At 42.0% G+C, this 20,608-nt stretch overlaps 1 protein-coding gene across 1 annotated transcript in view; it reads right to left on the reverse strand.

Moving 5' to 3' along the window:
- Positions 1-19,293, reverse strand: part of NT5DC1 (5'-nucleotidase domain containing 1) — a 116,234-nt gene extending 96,941 nt beyond the window's left edge. The window contains exons 1-6 of the mRNA XM_052645909.1: positions 19,201-19,293; positions 13,199-13,290; positions 11,490-11,561; positions 8,788-8,894; positions 5,330-5,409; positions 1,834-1,918 (exon numbers count right to left, since the gene is read on the reverse strand). Of these exons, the coding sequence (XP_052501869.1) occupies positions 1,834-1,918; positions 5,330-5,409; positions 8,788-8,894; positions 11,490-11,561; positions 13,199-13,290; positions 19,201-19,293 (529 nt within the window). The remainder of the gene's footprint in view (positions 1-1,833; positions 1,919-5,329; positions 5,410-8,787; positions 8,895-11,489; positions 11,562-13,198; positions 13,291-19,200) is intronic.
- Between the last annotated feature and the right edge of the window lie 1,315 nt (positions 19,294-20,608).

Consider the following 20,608-nt stretch of genomic DNA (forward strand, 5'->3'; position numbering starts at 1 on the left):
TTGTCAATATCTATTCAAGTATACAGGTGCATATAGACTTTCTACAGCTCTCATAAGAAACCCAAAATATTAATGTTAAAGTTAATCTGAAATGCAAGGTGCTTTAGTCATGAACCTTTTCAAATTTTTCTGTGGATTGCTGAAAGCTTTCTATATACCCTTTAAAACTCAGAAATGGTGTCTAATCTATTTTATTTATTTGACACAAGTGTGATTAATTTGCTTTAATGACTTCTTGAGTCTTATATAATGTTAATATGATTTTGTGGGTTTATAGAGTATTAGCATATGTACCTTGGGCCTCCCATTCCAGTGAAATTGTAATACCAAGGGTTTCAAAATCTGACTAGAAATGAAAAGATATTTATTTCTGCTCTGTACTGTATTTTAATGTTTCTGTTTAAAACTCATAAGCTGTGCCTCATGAAATGTTTTATCTACTCCTTATTTACAATGCAATAAAATAACATCAATAGATGATTATGTTGAATTTATTTGAAACCACCAATTTGCTATTCTCAACCACTCTTTTAAGGGTTTTCATCTTACAAAGTTAATAAAAAGTAAAATGATAAAGTGGTGGGTAGCTTTTGCAAGGGTCATGGATATACCCTTCTACTGGAGATGGGCATTTCCACACACCCAAGCACTCATTGTTGACTGTGAAAAGCCATCAAACAGAACCACATGTGATCTATAGGGTGAGGGGCTGGGGACTGGGAACAGAAAAGTAAGACAATCACCCAAGTCAGTGATATTCTTCTAGGAAGGAATGAAGCAGGCAGCAGAGAAACATGTAGTTTGAACAAATATTCTGCAGTTATTCACTGCCTTGACATGTTTTTAGTCATAATATTTAGGATCATTTTGATGGCTTAATGACATTAAAAGGCAGGCAAGAATTTTTATGCCAATCAAATGGCAACATTTTTATTTTTCTCAGCGAAAAACACTGCCTGTGAGCATCCACCAGTCCAAAGGCTGAATTAGGACAGTCTGGTTCAAGTCCTTCAGGTACCATACTATAAAGGCATCTCTTAATGCCTTAGAAGTAATGTTTCTGTGTAACCCAAGCAAACCTGTTGATGGAACTGTAAAAGCTTGGGCTTGGGTTGGTGATCTCTGCTCCCATTCTGTGTGAGCTCAACCTGCTTTTAAGCATTACGAACAGAATTTTCACTCTTCCTCTCCGTCTATAATTACTACACTAATGGTTACAGCTGTCACCAATCTCATTTCCAAGCCAAGAAACACCAAATTCTGGGGTATCCACAAAAGAGTCCTATTGGTAAGCATGTAAAAGACAGCATCTCTTAGAATACTAGCAATGATGGCCATTAAACAGACATGAAGAAAAGCAGCTCTTAGACTATAACCAGTATCAACTTTATAGCAATATGTAGGGCCAAATTAAATCCTAATTAAGGTACATAAAAAATAGGTACCTCCTAAGTAATTCATCAGACGCACAGCACTGAACAAACATCTAAAGCCTCTCTGCAAGAAATGGAGACACAGAGAACGAACTTGTGGACACAGCCGGGGATGGAGAGGGCAGGAGAAGTTGAGAAAGTAGCACAGACATACACACACTATCGTGCGTAGAACAGATGACAAGTGGGAAGCTGCCACATCACACAGAGCTCAGCCTTGCACCCAGTGACAACCTAGAGGGCCGGACGGGGTGGGAGGGAGGCTAACGAGGAAGGGGGATGAATGCACAATCCTGACTGATTCGTGCTGATGTATGGCAGGAAACTACTGCAACACTGTGAAGCAATGATCTTCCAAAAAAAAAAGAAAAGAAATAAAGTCTCTCTTCACATTACTCACCTTTAAAAGCTGACATCTTATAATTATGTTGTATACCAGCAACTATATCCTTCCAAAAATCAAATGGTTTTTGACCATTGTTCTGCTAAAGAAAAAAAAAACAAATCCAAATGTGACACAAGTAATAATTCTGTTTTTAAGCATAGTAGAAAACACTTGGCAAACAACTATATTACTGTACTGTAAAATAGGGATTCGTGTTTTAGGAAACAGATTAATAAACTTCTCACTTTTCCAGATGGGATCGTAGAAAAATATCTTCCATGAAAATCATGGCTATAGAGATGTATATACATATGACTAAATATTAATGTTAACCCATATAACCCAAATAAAATAAAAATTTCCATGCATTATAAAGTCTAAACAATATACACTACTTTTAACACATGAACAAACCTACAATGTTATAGCTTAGGAGGTATCAGGATATGTCGCTTCCTGTACCATGGCATCAATGGAGCTAAAAGGCCCTGCAGCCTTAAAACTGCAAAAGCTGGTTACTTTACGATTCTGTGCACATTTACCTGAGTTTCAGTAAACAAGAGCATCAAGTCTCTACTGGTGAGATGAAGGAGGTTCCTAATCCAAAATTCAAATCATTTATGCTAAATATTTTTTTTTAAACCCAGAAAGCAAGTAAACAGGAAAACACACAACCCTATAGCCCTGTGCTTCCTTGGAGATATTAACCAGTGTCCTATATAAACAAATACTAACTACTAGATAGTATTTAAATTATATCAAACCCAAAATATTTAAAGATCAGTGCATTTGTTACAGTCACTATAAAATGAGAAGCTGACTCCATCCCGTAACAACTTCTACAAGCCAGAACTATGGCTCAACAGAAACTTTCATAAACACATGACTGTAATTCTGATTCAAAAAGAAACCATCGTCTAGTCCTATCTGAATGCAGAGTCCCAAAGAATAGCAAGAAGAGATAAGAAAGCCTTCCTCATTGATCAATGCAAAGAAATAGAGGAAAACAATAGAATGGGAAAGACTAGAGATCTCGTCAAGAAAATCAGAGATACCAAGGGAACATTTCATGCAAAGATGGGCTCAATAAAGGACACAAATGGTATGGACCTAACAGAAGCAGAAGATATCAAGAAGAGGTGGCAAGAATACACAGAAGAACTGTATTAAAAAGATCTTCATGCCAGACATCCTAGAATGTGAAGTCAAGAGGCCCTTAGGAAGCATCACTACGAACAAAGCTAGTGGAGGTGATGGGATTCCAGTTGACCTATTTCAAATGCTAAAAGATGATGCTGTGAAAGTGCTGTACTCAATATGTCAGCAAATATGGAAAACTCAGCAGTGGCCACAGGACTGGAAAAGGTCAGTTTTCATTCCAACCCCAAAGAAAGGCAAATGCCAAAGAAAGCTCAAACTACCACAACTGCACTCATCTCACGTGCTAGTCAAGTAATGCTCAAAATTCTCCAAGCCAGGCTTCAGCAATACGTGAACCATGAACTTCCTGATGTTCAAGCTGGTTTTAGAAAAGGCAGAGGAACCAGAGATCAAATTGCCAACATCCGCTGGATCATGGAAAAAGCAAGAGAGTTCCAGAAAAACATCTATTTCTGCTTTATTGACTATGCCAAAGCCTTTGACTGTGTGGATCACAATGAACTGTGGAAAACTCTGAAAGAGATGGGAATACCAGACCACCTGACCTGCCTCCTGAGAAATCTGTATGCAGGTCAGGAAGCAACAGTTAGAACTGGACATGGACAACAGACTGGTTCCAAACAGGAAAAGGAGTACGTCAAGGCTGTATATTGTCACCCTGCTTATTTAACTTATATGCAGGGTATATCATGAGAAACGCTGGGCTGGAAGAAGCACAAGCTGGAATCAAGACTGCCGGGAGAAATATCAATAACCTCAGATATGCAGATGATACCACCCTTATGGCAGAAAGCAAAGAAGAACTCAAGAGCCTCTTGTTGAAAGTGAAAGAAAGTGAAAAAGTTGGTTTAAAGCTCAACATTCAGAAAACTAAGATCATGGCATCTGGTCCCATTACTTCAAGGCAAATAGATGGGCAAACGATGGAAACAGTGACAGACTTTATTGTTTTGGGCTCCCAAATCACTGCAGATGGTGACTGTAGCCATGAAATTAAAAGACACTTGCTCCTTGAAAGGAAAGTTAGAACCAACCTAGACAGTATATTAAAAAGCAGAGACATTACTTTGCCAACAAAGGTCCATCTAGTAAAGCTGTGGTTTTTCCAGTAGTCATGTATGGACATGAGAGTTAAGAGAAAGCTGAGTGCCGAAGAATTGATGCTTTCCACCTGTGGTGTTGGAGAAGACTTGAGAGTCCCTGGACTGCAAGGAGATCCAACCAGTCCATCCTAAAGGAGACCAGTCCTGGGTGTTCACTGGAAGGACTGATGCTGAAGCTGAAACTCCAATACTTTGGCCACCTGTTTCAAAGAACTGACTCATTTGAAAAGACCCTGATGCTGGGAAAGACTGAAGGTGGGAGGAGAAGGGGATGACAGAGGATGAGATGGTTGGATGGCATCACTGACTCAATAGACTCAGTTTGAGTGAACTCTGGGAGCTGGTGATGGACAGGGAAGCCTGAAGTACTGCAGTTCATGGGGTTGCAAAGTCAGACATGACTGAGCGACTGAACTGAGGCCTATCAGAAACATCATTGTCATTCTGAAAGACAATATAGGCAAAAAGGAACGGGATTCTGGCATAAAACCAATTTATGTTCATAGTTCTTAAGCTCTAAGTATAAACTGATATAACCAGAGATCTATTTAATCCTGATACCTAGGACAAAGAAAAAAACTATATAAACTATGCTCAAAATGATTATTTTTAACATTTCATCCCATTTTTCTGGTTTTATACTATCTAACAATGCTTAAAAAGACACATGGAATTTCTTTACATTTCTTTTATTTTAAAAACTCTGCTAATGAAACCAAGAAGTATTTCTCCACATGCAGGTTTGGTACTTTCTTTTTCTAGACTTTTGCACCCCCTGCTGGAGAACAGGTTTATTATCCTTAGGTATGGTCGTTATTTAATTTTCCAAAAATACTTTGACCAATTTCTCTATGTCTCTCCTTCTTGGTAACCTCTGAAAGGAAGGAAACTGAGTAAAGTCTCAACTCGAAAGACATATATAATTAAGTCCTCAGTGTGCATGTGCGCTTAGTTGCTCAGTCATGTCGGATTCTTTGCGATACCATGGGCTGTAGCCCTCAGTACATGTAGGCTCCTCTGTCCACGGGGATTCTCCAAGCAAGAATACTGGGGTGGGTTGCCATGCCCTCCTCCGGGGGATCTTCTCAAGCCAGTTCTCCTGTATTGCAGACGGTTTCTTTACCATCCGAGCTACCAGGGAAGCTCAAATTTATGAGCCAAAAAGCTCATAAATTTATTAAGCTCAAAAGCTCCGATTTATGGCCAAATAACATACCACAGTTTCTAAGAAATGAGGCCCCACTCACCTTTGTTAAAGAGTCTACCACTCTGGCACATAGAAGAGCTCCAGGCAGGTCAAAGTAGTTATCATAAAAGTAGTATTTTCCTAAAAAGAACACAGTTTTAAACTGGGATCAAATTAATGCCTCATTTATGTGTGATACGGAAAACTTGGCTAAAAGAGGCTATATTTTGGTTTAGTTACTTAAAGGGGCTTCTATTGCAATTCAGAACCACTCTACTACCCTGTCATCCATTGTCTTTTAAAGAAGGCTTCACTATAATGACTCTATTAATATAAAAAAGTTATAATAAAATATGATATGTATAAGTTAAGCATTTTATTAAAAACATTTTAATGCAAAATTAAAGACTATATCATAAATATGAAATAGATTATGAAAAAGTCACAATTTGTATTATCAGTGTCACTGAACTTCAAAACCATCAACCTAACACTGGAGTACCACGAAGTGCATTCACTAATCTGTGTTGGTTGATCCCCTGGAGTCTCACATTCAATCTTTATGCAACTTCAGACAAATTTCAGTGCAATGTAAGAACAGCCAGGGTGAGAAAAGGGACAAAAAAAAAAATGTGTCCTCACATCACGCGAGGACACGGTGTGTGCTTATCTTAGAAAAACTTAAAACCAATACAATAAAGTAATTAATCTCCAATTAAAATAAATAAATTTATATTTTAAAAAAAGAAAAACTTATAAGCACAGCACAGGCACACTCTAGATCTTGGAGAGCAGAGGGCTTGATTTATCCTCCTTGGCCTGAGGCTAGAATTCAAGTTGAGCCCTTCCTTGGCACTGACAGCACTTTTGAATCTGCTGTCCCTGGGCAGAAGACACTTTGGAGGACCCACGTCACATCCCCTTGGTCCACGGCTGACCCCAGCCACAGCTGTGCTGAACACCACTGTCCTTCCTCAAGCCACACCTGCGTCATTCCCTCTCTCTGGAAGCCTCTAGAGCCCATGTGGCAAGCCTCAATGGACAGGTCAGGAATCAGTGACTGCAGGCCCCAACTTCCTGTCCCTCGGGTTGACAGTTCTGGGAAGTGCTCTCTGCGCTTCTCCTCAGAAGGCCTGGTGGAATCCAGGGCGCTTCTCTGTTCTTTCCTTTCACGTCACACGCTCGCTGCTCTCTCGCTCCAGCAGACTGCAAGGAGGAGTGACCTCTCCACTTTGAGCACAAACCTCACAGAGTCCTCTGTCCTGAGAACTCCTGGTACAAAGAGGAATCGGGCAGGACCAACAGGTGGAGCCGGATTTCAGTTTAATGTAAGGGAGTACTTTTCAAATGGTCACAATTACTTTTGTGCAGATTATTGTAACTGCCCGCCCCCTTCCTCCATTTGTAAGCTATGTATGAGGTCATGGAACACAGCGGCCTTGTGTCTTAGTGTCTACTACGCACAATTTCCAGGATATTGTAGGCACTCAATAAATGCTTGTTGAATAATCCAAAAATTGAATGGATTACAGTCAACCTTTGAACAACACAGGTGTGAACTGCACAAGTCCACTTTTACATGTATTTTTTTCAACACGTAAATAAATACAATAAATACTATAGCAGTTCACGATCTGTGACCCGCAGTAAGTTGAACCCACAGATGCAGAAACTGAGACAGGGAGGAACTCCAATTAGGGAGGGCTGACAATAAAGTTATACTCAAGATTTTCAGCTTCTTGAGGTAAGTGTCCCTAATTCCTGAGTTGCTCAAGAGTTAGCTGTATGTTGGAAAGAAGAAGCGTCACAGTAAATTAAGAGAAAACTCTCTGTAAGGTCCAGATGTTTATCCCTTTAAATGTTACTTACTTAACACCCTCACATCTTCATGTCAAATTATCAAGAATATAAAAGAAATGAAGTCAAGTTCTGTTAATTCACAAACTGGTTGCATAGGTTTGCATGTCCTTTTCCTCTGTTAAGAATACCATGGTTGTCATAGTCTTTTTTTTTTTTTTTTTACTTTTTCCCAGCTAAAATTGTTGGGGGAAACATCTCAGACTAGTTTTTATCCTTAAGAAAGGCTAGGATGTCTTTGTCAGTATGAGGAAAAGCAAGAATTTGGAGAAAAGGGAGAAGACGGCCCACACACATCTCTGCCCACCCTGCTATGCTGTCAGACCACATGACACGCCAGGGCTGCAGGGACCAGGACAGTGGACACAGATTCCCAAGGCTCACTACCCGCAGTGCATCTAATCGCTTGGTCTGTGATACCAGAGTGACCTGCCTGAACCAGCCAGCTGGTGTAAGTGGACCTGCCCAGTTCAAACCCATGTTGTTCACCCCTATTTACAACTGCCTACATCTGGACAGATGGCACAGTGGTACTGCCCGCCAATGTAACAGGCACAAGAGACGCAGGTTTGATCCCTAGGTCGGGAAGATGCCCTGAAGTAGGAAATGGCAACCCATCCCAGTAAATTCCATGGACAGAGGAGACTGGTGGGCCACAGCTCACAGAGTCTAAAAGAGATGGACATGAATAAGCATGCATGCTTGTACACATACATCTGGAGAGACTACAGGAGTCCTCCTTACCACTTGAAGAAAAAGTAAATCTATCCATTTAACTTCCTAGCATTGTGAGCTGAGATGTGTGAAAGCCTTCTACACCTAACCCCGAGGTAAAATCTGTTTTTCCTATCAACTTATTTTATTAAAATAATACATACTTCCTGACATTTTCTTCTCACTATGAGAAAACAAACCACCTAAAGACAGCAAATATGGCAAACAAAAACACAATAGCAATAAGGAATAACTCCAACCATTTTCCAGTTACTGTATTTTCAAAAGGAAAATAGGTATATTTCAAAACTGTAGTATGGGAGAAAATGACCAAAAAAACCTAGAACAAATAAAAAACTAACAATTAAGACTTTTAATGAGGTCTGTTTATAAGTGTTTTAATCATTCTTTATTAATTTATGCACACCTGTTGTCTATAAATAATTTTTGAAAAATCTTTTCATGTTTGCTCATGGTAAAACTCTTTAAAGAGAGTGGGCAAAAGTTGTGTAAAATCACTTGCAATAAAGGCGGGGGGGAGAAACAATGGTAGAAGATATTAGAAATGGCAGTAAAGAAAAGAATTCTAGAAAACAGGAGAGGTGAGGAATATGAATGTGGGGAGAAGCGGGGAACAGAGAAATAAAAGGACTGTGCAGGTAATGAATTAATAAAAATACAGAATAAGTAAGGTATTATTCCTAAGTGCTAAGTCTTCGTTACTCCAGAACAAGTAAAAGGTGAATCAATAAAAACGTTAAATAAAACAGAACCAAAAACCAGACACACGTGGGAAATAATACATCCAATTTCTATGAAACCACAGCTGCTGTCTTGTGCATCCTGCCCAGCAGGGGGCAAGGACAGTCTGTTCTGTGTCTTGATGCCACAGGTTCAGGGTCCAAAACAACAGGCGAGGGAATGGCGGTGCTGCCCCCACAACCGTACCTGACCGGAAGGCCATTCCCGTGTCTGGCATGAAATGCTTCCACTCCTTCCTGCCAAACTCCTCCGCCAGCGCCTCCGGAGACAGCATCTTTGTGCCGTGGCTGGCCCTGGTTTGAAGAGATGAGCACATGGTTCATCGGTGGTTCCCTTGAACACTCCTTCCTCCAGCCTTGCTATTATTAACTTATTAATTCACTCCAATACTACTAAAGGGTTTTTTAAGAAAAAAGTTTCCAACTGGATGACTTCCCCATTTAGGATTCTATAAGGATTTCTCTCTTTTTTTATTATGTTATTTCTTAAATTTTATTTTTAAAATTTTTATTGGAGTATAGCTGTTTTACAATGTTGTACTGCAAAGTGAATCAGCCATACATAAACATATATCCCCTCTTTTCTGAAAGGCATTTCTCTGGACAGCTCTTTTTCTTCCTCCATTTCACCCCTCAACCAGCAAGTGATCAGGAGAAGCACATTCTGAGGTCAACGGTGTGATAGGTGCCCCAGACCAATCTATAAACTACAACTTCTCTGGGAGAAATAGGACAAGCCTTGCCTAATAAGTTGTCCATTAACCATGCAGGTAAGACTTGTCTAATGGAACAAAGAGGAAACAACTGCAGGGACTAGGTGGGAAGCTGGCCTATGGGGAGGAGAGAGTGCAACAGTCAGAGCAAGAGCTGAGGCCTGCAGGAGGAGAGATGTGCCTGGTACCTAGGGCTGCGCAAGAAACAGGGACTATGAAGACGAAGACGGGGTAGTAATATGCCACTGAAGGACATAACATAGCTAAAAACACAATGGGAAACAGTAAGATGAACGTGGCAAAACCTGGAACAGGAAGACAAGAAAGTAGCTATTTTTTGTGTTCAAAATACTGCTTTTACATCGGTTACTGCTTTTACATCGGTTGGGCCTGGTTAAGGGAATCTTACCCTACTGAAAAACAGTTAATATTTCATGTAGTTTATTATGAGAAATTACAATGCTAAGGAGTATCATTCTTCTTTTCTTGGAGTTAGACTGTGGTAGCAAAGCAAAATGAAGAAAATGGAAATGAAATAAGAAAGGCAAATGGAAGAAAATCACAATTAGGATCCTTTTTATAGAGAGGTTAACATTTATATAATTAAAGCTATATTAAAGGGGAGGAATCTTGAGCAGGAAATACAAAAAGGTATCTACTATGTCGTTGGAAAGCAAGCATCAAGGATGTAAGCTTATAAACTCAGGAGGAGCTGGCCAGTTAGCCAGACTTGAATGGAGATGGTCAGACCTTGGGGAAATGATGTTGGGGATGGGGACAGACAGACAGACAGAACAAAGACAGAAGCAAAGTTGCAGAATGCTTTCTATTCTTTTAACCATGACTGAAGATAGCCAAGTACACTGTAAGAATCTGAAAGGGACATTAAAGGTCACGGTCAAAGCTGCATTGTGTGTATGTATGTATATATGTGTGTGCATATATACATCTATGTTTATTTATACATACAAATGAATACATACACTCATATCTCTAGCTGCCTGAGGAAAAAAGATGAAATGAATTACAAAATTATCAGAAGTGGAACGACATCTGCTCCAGCTAGCTCCACCTTAGGGGGCAGTCTGGGTAGAGGGTGAGCCTGTACTGTACAAAAGGAATGATGCACCCAAAGGGATGAGCATCCTCTTCTTGGATTCCAACTGAGTCAGCATAAATAATAAATCACACAACTGCACAGCCCTGTTAACTTGCCTGCACTGTCAGTTTTGAAAGGAAAATAGACGCTTACCCCATGGTACCTTTTGTAAAACACAGAGCAGTGATGCCAGCTGCTTTTCCACTGCTTGTTCCGTGCTGTGCTAAGTTGCTTCAGTTGTGTGCAACTCTTTGCGACCTTGTGGACTGTAGCCTGTCAGACTCCTCTGTCCATGCTTGCCCTACTCTTATTAACACTCAAAGTGTTGGACTCACCTTCCCTGGTGGCTCAGATGGCAAAGAATCTGCCCGTGATACAGGAGACCCAGGTTCAATCCCTGGGTCAGGAAGATCCCCTGGAGAAGGGAATGGCAACCCACTCCAGTATTCTTGCCTGGAGGATTCCATGGACAGAGGAGCCTGGTGGGCTATAGTTCATGGGGTTGCAAAGAGTCAGACATGACTCAGCAACTAACACTAACTAACTAAGGAGAGGGAAGGAAAAGGAGTCAGCCCTAAGCTCGGGAGGGGGAGACACTGATGAAGGCTGGAGGAATCTAGAAACACTTCCAGAAGCTGAGATAAAACATGAGTCCTGCACGATGAGGGCAAATCTGGACAAGTGGAAGAAAGAGAGGTGTGCCTAGACCACCAATTCCACCCCATGTCCATTCTTTCCTTCTTCCTTAATAAAGAGAGCTTCAATTTTACTCCAGGTTAACATGATAAAATTCCCAGGCTCTTTTGCAGTAGAGGCAGTCAAAAAGCAAGTTAACATTCTACTGTATTTCCTGTGCAAATATTTCTGATAAGCTAAATGTAAAGAATTAGACTTTTCAATCTAATGCTCCCAGATTTATATTAAAATGGCTCAAACGATTCCTACAAAGACCTGCAGGCACACAATCTCTCATCTGATTGACTAAAGTAATAATCTTGTTTAATCCATACCTTAACAGTCTAATCCTACATGGTAATAAAAGAGTAAAGTTTCGACACCACAACTAAATTCTATTACCTGAGCACGGTGCCATTATCTGCAAGTTTAATGAAGTTCCCATCTTCCAGATCCAGTGCCAAGCCCTTGCAACTGAAACAGAAAAGTCTGATTACCAAGCAGTTCACATACTTATTAATACTTAACTCAAGAAATAATAAGTTATATTTTCAAAAAGTCCTAATACTAAAAAAAGACTCTCCCACCCAGGTGAATAACATGTTAATTAAACAAGTAAGCTCTTGAATTCTAAAATTCAAAATTCTAAAACTAAATATCCTCAGAGCAAGTACATGAGGAAAGCTGCTATGTGGGCAAACCAAGGACAGCATATGTAGTGTCTAAACTCTTTGAGCTGAGGGAAAAAAAAAAAAAACTCAGAACAAAAAATGAGCACCATTGTATGCCTCTGCTAAAATGTACAAATGTTTTTCATTAAATAAAACACACACAAACACACATTCATATTTTACAAGTTAAGATCTTGGCCAGAATCTTTTCTGTACTCTTTAGACTGCCTCAATTTAGGTCAGGCTATAAGAACTAGCCCTCTGGGCTAGGCATATTATTGAAAATCACTAAAAGAAAGTCAAACACTAAGTTTTAAGTTCTTCACTGTAAAAGACTTACGGGATTTGGGAGGAAAAGTGGGTTCAGAGTCATTATTATGAGTAATAAAAACAAGAAGGCATAATGGCCACCAAATACCAACAGAATGAAAAGAAAAGGACAGGGTACTTTACAAACATTATTTACTTTGGTCCACAGTAACATTTCCATAGGAATTTCATATGGCAAAATGTTTCTGTTTCTTCCTTTTCAGAAAGGGATAAATCAAAAAGGACTAACCAAACACTCGAAGAATGCATAATAGATGAATACTGTTGCTCTAGAATTATTTCCGGATATATTTTTCATGTGTTTCAAGACAACTGTTAATTTTTAACTGAACAATTTAAAGTGGTTTAATAGGACTTTTGTTTGTTTTTATTGGTTAAATGAGGAAGAAAGACAAAGGAAACCTTGGGAAGCTGAGACTCCTAAGCCAGGAAGGGAGTAAGCTGTCAAGAGTCTCTGTTATAGGAATATCTACCCAAATTACACAAAAACAGATGTCCTAATTCAGACATTTATTAAGAACATGGGAATTTCCAGGTGACATGATGGTAAAGACTCTGCCTGCCAACGCAGGAGACACCAGAGATACGGGTTGGATCCCTAGGTTGGGAAGATCTCTTGGAGCAGGAAGTGGCAACCTGTTCCAGTATTCTTGCCTGGAAAATTCCAGAACAGAGAAGCTTGACAGGCTATCATCCACAGGGTTGAAAGGAGGTGAACACTGAGTGCGCACATGCACACACACACACGCATTCAAAACATGATGATTTCCACCTCTTTTCACACAGTTCTGTATAGGAAGGGCAATAAAATAATTTTTTAATAAAAGATGCACATTTTAGAGACAGTTCCTAATCTCTGAAACTCTTAATAATGACAGACTTAACCCATGCAAAAATACTCAAATTAGTCACATTCGCTCTTAATTTTCATACTTAACTAAGCAAGTCTAAAAACAGAAAGGACTTTAATTCATCAAATATAAAACTTTTAGTACAGCTCAACTTCACATTTCACTTTCTGTCTCCATGGAAGAGGAAGCATTAAAATTTTATCCCCAAGAATTAAAAACCAGAGGGAATGTACAGACCTTTAAAAAAAAAGCTGCTTACCAGAAATCCCAATCCTCTGGGGTTACCGTGAGCAATCCCTTGTCATACCCTTTCTCCTTGACCAGGAACTGAGCAAAGCTATTATAAATGAGCTGTTAACAGAAAGGAAAAGAGATTAAATGTAAATTTCACCATTCCTTCTTAACTTCACGGGCCTGAAGACCTAATGGAATCAGCCAGGAGACAGGTGGGAAAGAATCTGTATTATCTGTTAACTGTGAAGCTTCCCAGCAATTTATGCACCCCTGTGAGCCCCAGGTAGCTGCTGTCTTTTTTACATTATCAGTGTACAGTTATACAACCAAGGACAATTATTAATCTCACTCCTGAAGCCTAACGGGTTGGAGATCATTAAGACTTGACAGAGCTTTCTAAACTGATTTAACACTTCACCAGATGATAAACATACTGACCACTCTACATCCACCCTCTGTCCCTCCTTTCCAGAAGGCCCCATGGCAGCTGACACCGCTACTTCATATACTTGAGCCCCACACAGTGGAGGCCACCCCACTGGCCCAGACCTTGGCACAACCTAAACCTAAATCAGTGTGCACTTACAGAAAACCCCTGTCAAGGAGACCTAACACACACCAATCACAATCCGCCGTGTCAGTTTTAGCTCACTTACCGCTCCCTAGAGAACAGGCCCCTCCATCCCGATCAGGAAATTTCCAACCTCCTAGCCAATCAGACTCTGTTTTTGCGTTGCCTCATCTAACACTATAAAACACGGTCATGTCCAAAATCTCTGGGGAAGAGTGGTCCACTGCACTCCCCCAATCCATGAAACGTTTTCTCTAAATGAAGGGACATCAAATTCATTACTACTTTTACTTTTGTCTCCCTTGTGGCTCAGCTGGTAAAGAATCTGCCTGCAATGTGAGAGACCTAGGTTCGATCCCTGGGTTGGGAAGATTCCCTGGAGAAGGGAAAGGCGACCCACTCCAGTATCCTGGCCTGGAGAATTCCACGGACTATACAGTCCATGGGGTGGCAAAGAATTGCGCATGATTTCTTTCTTTCTTCTATAGGGGAATCTCGAAGAGAAATACACGAGGACCAGGCAGGTAATCTACAGGAGGGATCACGGCGCCTTCATCAGACACAGGGACTCTCTCTTTTTATCCACTGTAAGAAAAGCAGAGGGGAAAGAAAGAAAAAAAGACAAACCTCTGGAAGCAAGCATAAAAGTAAATGCTCTGCTACCTGTCGACAGATTTCATTCTCAACAACAAAATTCCAGGTTTTTTGAGACTGAACAGTGTCCAAGAGGACAGAGTATCCTGACCCTTCTTCTGCAGGTTTCAATAGCACTGGAATGGCACAGAGGGGAAGTGGGAATAGATACAGCTGGAAGAGTGGAAGGCCTCCCTGAGGGAGTGATGTTCACACTGACACCAGCAGGACAGAGCAGTTAGCTGGGTGAATCCAGGGGGGAGAGGGCCACACAAGTCCAGGGGACACACAGCTCAAGCTGGGGATTGGGGTCACGAGTGTCAGGAGACGAGTACAGAGAAAGCAAAGGCTCCTTGTCAAATAGAGCTGTTTCCTGTCATAAAGCTAATGAAAATGGCTATACCTGTACCCCACACAATGTGACCCTGATCCAGGTCAGTTGTTCAGAGTTACATTAAGTCAACACTATGTACAAACAGTCTTCAACCCTGGAGGTGAGTCAGAACCACAGGTGATAGTTCTTAAAACCACCCAGAAATTCCAAGCCTCCAGGACAGGGTGGGGCCCCTACCAAATTCCTGAAACTCTGAGACGATTAAAAATCACTGACTTCTATGTTATATGAATTTTCACTCATATGAATTATCACTCATAAAATGTACTGAGTCACTCGAAGGTACAAAGTACTATGGACAATTAAAAAAAAAGTACATATCATGATCCTGCCTGCAAGAAACCAGTGCCCCGGGATTAACAGATGTAAATCCCATGTGCAATGTAAATCCTCAGATGCTTAGAGCAGCACATGGCATACAAGTAAATTCAATTTAGGTATTGCTATTATCTTCAGTCATGTGCTGGTTAAGAAAAAAAAAGAAAAGCCCTGACTCACAGCCTTTGTTCATTTTCATGGTACAGATACCCGCTACCATGGCACGTTTTAAGCTACCAACGGTTACTGCATACCATTAGACTTGCCTCTGGTCAAGGTAAGTATTTTCAGCCTTGGACAACTGGAATTTCTCACCCTTTGGCAATATTGATCAAGACACGGATATGGGATTCTAATAAGGTCAGATTCCTTCCCAAGGCAAAGAGCCCTTTCCAATAGCACTGCCTATGGCGGCGCCCACAGCTATATTTGGAGGAAAAGGTTCTATAATAGGAGAGAATGGGGTCAATGTGTAAGGAGAAGCAGAGAACAGCAGTGCTGAGAAACACAGGGAAGGCTGTGTCTTTGAAAGCCCTCTTCCAGTTCTAAGCCCGTGGCCCTTGAAGCTTTCCCTTAAATTAACGTTGACTCACCCCAGAAGCCCTCGTGGCATAGGGCCTCCACCACCCACCCCTTCCTCTCCCGGCCTTAGCTGCTAACTTACTTTCCCAACAGTCTCACCTGACTGACGAGCATGCAGAATCCCCAGCGGTTGCAAACTGGTGCCCTGCAGGTGGCAGGCAGACCACAAATTATATCTGGTTCCCACTGAAGGATGCCAGATAATATATGAAACTCCTAGGTCAACTGGATTTTCGGCTAAACAGCCAATAATGTCTTAATATAAGCATATCCCATGAGACAGCTGGAACACACATACACTAAAAATGTTTTTGTTCTTTGAAACTCAAATTGAACTGGATGTCCTGTATTTTTCTTCGCTGTATCTGGCAATCCCATAATTCTGCTGTGTTCTGAAAATGAGCTGGCACTGAAAAAAATTGACAGACTTCTCACACAAGCTTCGATTTCTAACTTGTCTTGAGAGAATTAGATCTGGCAAGACGGAGCCTCTACGCCCCACGGAAAATGCTGGCAGATGAGCACGGCTGTGTATGTGTGCTCTCCTGGCTGCCAGAGACCCCCACATTCCCCGTCGCACATTCAGGTTAACTGCCTGGCCCCGAACTCTCCTGAGTCTGCAACTCCAGGACAACACCTGTGTCATCATTTCTAGGATGTTTTTCCTGAGCCCCTGTTGAGGTGATGCACCCAGTTCCACATTTGCATAACACGCTGCACTTATTAAACGGCTTCCCAGGTGGCGCTAGTGGTAAAGAACCCACCTGCCACTGCAGGAGACACAGAGACTCTGGTTCAATCCCTGGGTTGGGAAGATCCTCTGGAGGGAGGGCATGACAATCCACTCCAGTATTTTTGCCTGGAGAATCCCAAGGACAGAGGAGCCTGGTGGGCTGTGGTCCATAGGGTCACAAAGAATCGGACATGACTGAGGCGACTTAGCACACAGCACACTGTACTTACTAAATATGCCCATGAGGCACTCAGTGACCCACCACGCAAACACCACTGCCATCTCCAGCATCTTCTGCCTGATACCCAGCAGATCCAGGTGCTGTTTCTCATCTCTTAGTCCTTGCCTTGGCCATATTTCCTCTGCCTCAAATGTTCCTCTTTGCCTTCTCACCTGCCAATTATCACTCCTGTGCTGGGACCCAGCTTAAGCATCACTCACTCCAAGGTCTCCCTTTTGGGCTTTGCAGCACACAGAAAGCCTGTAGTAGGCAGCAAAAACCTGCCGGCCAGCCCACCATGCTGGGTGATCCTGGACAAGCTACTTATCCTTTCTGTGACTGTGTCCACATCTCTACAGGAGGTTAATAACATCTACCTCATACAGCTGTTTTAAGGATCAAACCAGTCTGTATCAGCAGAATGCTTATTAGAATAGTGACTGTGAGCGCCATATTCAGTTACTGAAATAACTATTATTTATTCAATCGTTTCATAATTATTTACTGAATTCCGCAAGTGCAGAGTCAGCTTGGCACACGGAACACACAATAAAGTCACAGATACTGAGGTCAAAGGGTCATGGCTCTAGGATCTAGGGGAAGGTTCTAACAAGAAAATAGGAAAAATTCAAGGCAGTGTGTAAGTGCTATGAGAAATTAATGCTTTATGGAAAACTGGAGGTAGGATCAGGATAAGAAGGTAAACTTTAGGGGGCCCAGGCTACTTAACTTGAGACCTGCGAGATGACGGGTCAGTGTGATGAAGAATGGAGGGCCCCAAGCAGAGGTAACAGCCAAGCATCAGCAAGGGCCAGGTAAGTTGCCGTCAGCACAGGGGACCAAAGCTCACCTTCCAACATCCTTACCCATTACAAGGCCACCTGAAGACCTGTGTGTTATCTCTGTACTCCTAACTCTATTATGGTGCTAAGCACACAGAAAGATTTCTGAACCAGAAAATGCACCAGATTTCTGTTTTCAACCTTTAAATATCACTTATATTTGAAGCTTGTAGTAAAGAACTCTTGCTTTTGGGAAATCTTGGATTCTGAAATTGAATGCTCACATATGCACAAGATTGACTTTTAACACTATTTCCTTCTGAAGAAGGTGACTAGAGAGGAAGTGCAAGAAAATGTTAATCAGGGGGAAGATTTGAAAGGCAAAATAAGGAAAATATGCATCAAAGACCTTGACGAAGTAGTGGCCAGAGAATCGAGGAGAAAAGTCTCCTTAACTCTCAACATGAGGAAGGAAACATCTGTACTGTGGGAAAGCAGGAACACACATTAGGAACAGTACACTTTTTTTTTCTTAAACCATCTGTACATAGAAAACAGGAGTAATTCACACTGTTTTGACCTTTGACCGGTACCCAAACTGCAAACTGGGGCAGTGAACCTCATCTTATTGAGGAGCTGCCCTGGCTGATGTCTGCACCAGCTACTTGGCGCTCTATCATAAGTGGTCAGGTTGGACAAGGATTCCAGTAGTAACTACAAAAGCCACCACGTGTGTCAGAAACAGCTCTCAGCGTTATATATCCATTACCTTTTTAATCCTTGCAACAACCTTTCCAGGTAAATCCAATTATTAGCCCGGTTTTACAGTTGAGGAAACTAAAACTAGACACAGGTTAAGTAATTTGCCCAAGGTCACAGCGCTAGTAACAGTAGTGCCTTAAGCTAGGCAGTCTGGCTGCAAAATCCTGGCTTTGACGACCATAGCCAGTTTTTTTTTCTGTTTTGGATACTTAGATCTTTGACTTACCAAAAAAAAAAAAAAAAAGTTTATTCCTCAAAATCAGTTTCCATGTGAAACTAAAGGAATGGGGGAGGGAGAACAATTCACTTAAGGGTACAGATATGGAATGATGCACACTCCACTTCCTGCTCCTTCCCTAAGTGCAGGAAGGGCTGTTGTCAGGATTAAAACTTGCGTGGAGCATGGAATAGATGAGCAATACTTGGTTCTTTCTCTTGGTAAAAGGCAAAATTAGGGCTAAGATCTTAATGACTTTCCGGTTAGTCTTCTTTCCAAAACACCACACTATTTTACCCAGACGGCAGCATTTAAAAACTGACAGGTGGTCGCATGGAAGTGCAAAAGAAAAAAAAAAAAAATGCAGCCAAAGACGAAGACAAAAGTCGCTAACCAAGTGGCTGTATCAGCGCTCTGCTGGTAGCCAGAATGATTTGCTGAGACGTTCCAAGACTGGGGATCTGCAAAGGACACCCCCAGTTTCCCCGGCCCCGCCCTTCCTCTGCCCCAGGAACCGCTTCCTCAACCCAATCTTGCACACCTTGTCTTTCCTTCGCCCCTTTTCTTCCCTACCCAGGCTATGGGCTGGGCCAAAGAAGCCGGTACACAGAGCAAAGGCGGAGACGGAGTGGGCGGGGGGCAGGTATGCACGCTTCCTTCCGCCCCGCCTTGCGGCGGGAGGCCGAGTTGTGCGCAAAGGCGCGGCGGCTGCAGGGCCCCGGCGACGCCCGCTGCCGCCTAAGCCGGGAGGAAACTCGAGCCCGCGCCACCATGGAGGCTGCACGCCGGGCGCCCCGGCAGCCCGCGCCACTCACCCGGGCGCTCTCGGGCAGGTTGTAGCAACACAGAGTGTGGTCCAGGTCGAAGCCGACCACGTCGCAGGCGGCCAGGGAGAAGTGCTGAGCCATAGTTGCGCGCGGAGCTCCAGCGACTGCGTGGACGCCGGAAAGTGGCGAAGAGCACGCGGGCAGGACGCTGCGGGACTCCCCAGCGGGACGCAGCGGAGCGGGGCGGGGCTCCGGACGCCGCACGGCGGCCCCGCGCGCTTCCCGCGCCCGCGAGCCCCGCCCCCGACCACGCTTCTCTCCGCCCCTGGCAGCCGGCCTTCCAGGCGCCCAGCCTTCGGGTGACACCCCCAGACTGGCTCCTGTCGCATTGTCACCACTCTGATCGCCGCCCCGAAGTCCGAAGGCGGGATATGGCCAGGAGCGGAGCCACTGCTGCAGGGACTGGGGGCGTCGCTAAGTCCCTGTTGGTGCATAGCTTTTGCCACAGAATTAACTCGGGCTCCGCAGCGTTATCAAAACACCAGGGAAACCGCGAGACTACCAAGTTACACCTGACTCTTTACTCTTGTCTGCGAAATCATATAGGATTTTGGAGAAAATGTTATCCAGTAATACCTCTCTGCCCCAGGTAGCCTATAATTTGGAAGATAATTTTTTTTCCGCGAAATCTCTAACCATGGATTGAATCAAAAATTTTACATCCCTTAGTAAATTCCTATTTCTAAGTAAAATGGGAGACTTCAACATTTCACCCCCTGGAGCTTATTAGAAAATAAATTTGTTAGAAATCGTGAAGGACCATTTTTGCAAAGTGATGATGATTAAGGAAACCAATACTCGTTGTTATTTGATTATCTTACTTTTATTATAGTGAAGAATTTTTCCTATGAAAGGACTTTAGAAACTTCCTAAAACATTCTGCAGAAAAGAAAACTTTATGAAAAGAAGTTTTAAAATTTATACAACACAGCGATTTGAATGACAATGTTCTCAATTTTCTCAAGGACTGTGTATAGCGAGTATCATTTTAGATGCACAGAAGAAAATTTAATTCATTATGTACAGTGGATGCTCAAAGCATTTAATTCTGAGAACTCCTGGATATGAAGGGCTAGGACTCTGAGGTTTTTTAAGTTGTTTACAAGAGAAAATACAAATGTTGACATTAAAAAGAGAATATAAATGTATTATCTTTGTACTGCTTCTGTTTTAAATTTGAAAGAAGACTTTGCTCAAAGGGAAAAAAATCAATAGTCATGACATAATGAAAATATAATAGATTGAGAATTATACTTAACCCTTACAAATACTAATCCTTATGAGGCTAATAGACTAATTAATTTAGTACAATAAATAGTTCAATCTGGTAGGACACTTATTGTACCCAGTGGACCCGTTTGAATAAATTAATAACTTGTTCCATTATGACTTGTGA

This window comes from Budorcas taxicolor, chromosome 9 (assembly GCF_023091745.1).
Source record: "Budorcas taxicolor isolate Tak-1 chromosome 9, Takin1.1, whole genome shotgun sequence".
NCBI classification, from domain to species: Eukaryota; Metazoa; Chordata; class Mammalia; order Artiodactyla; family Bovidae; genus Budorcas; species Budorcas taxicolor.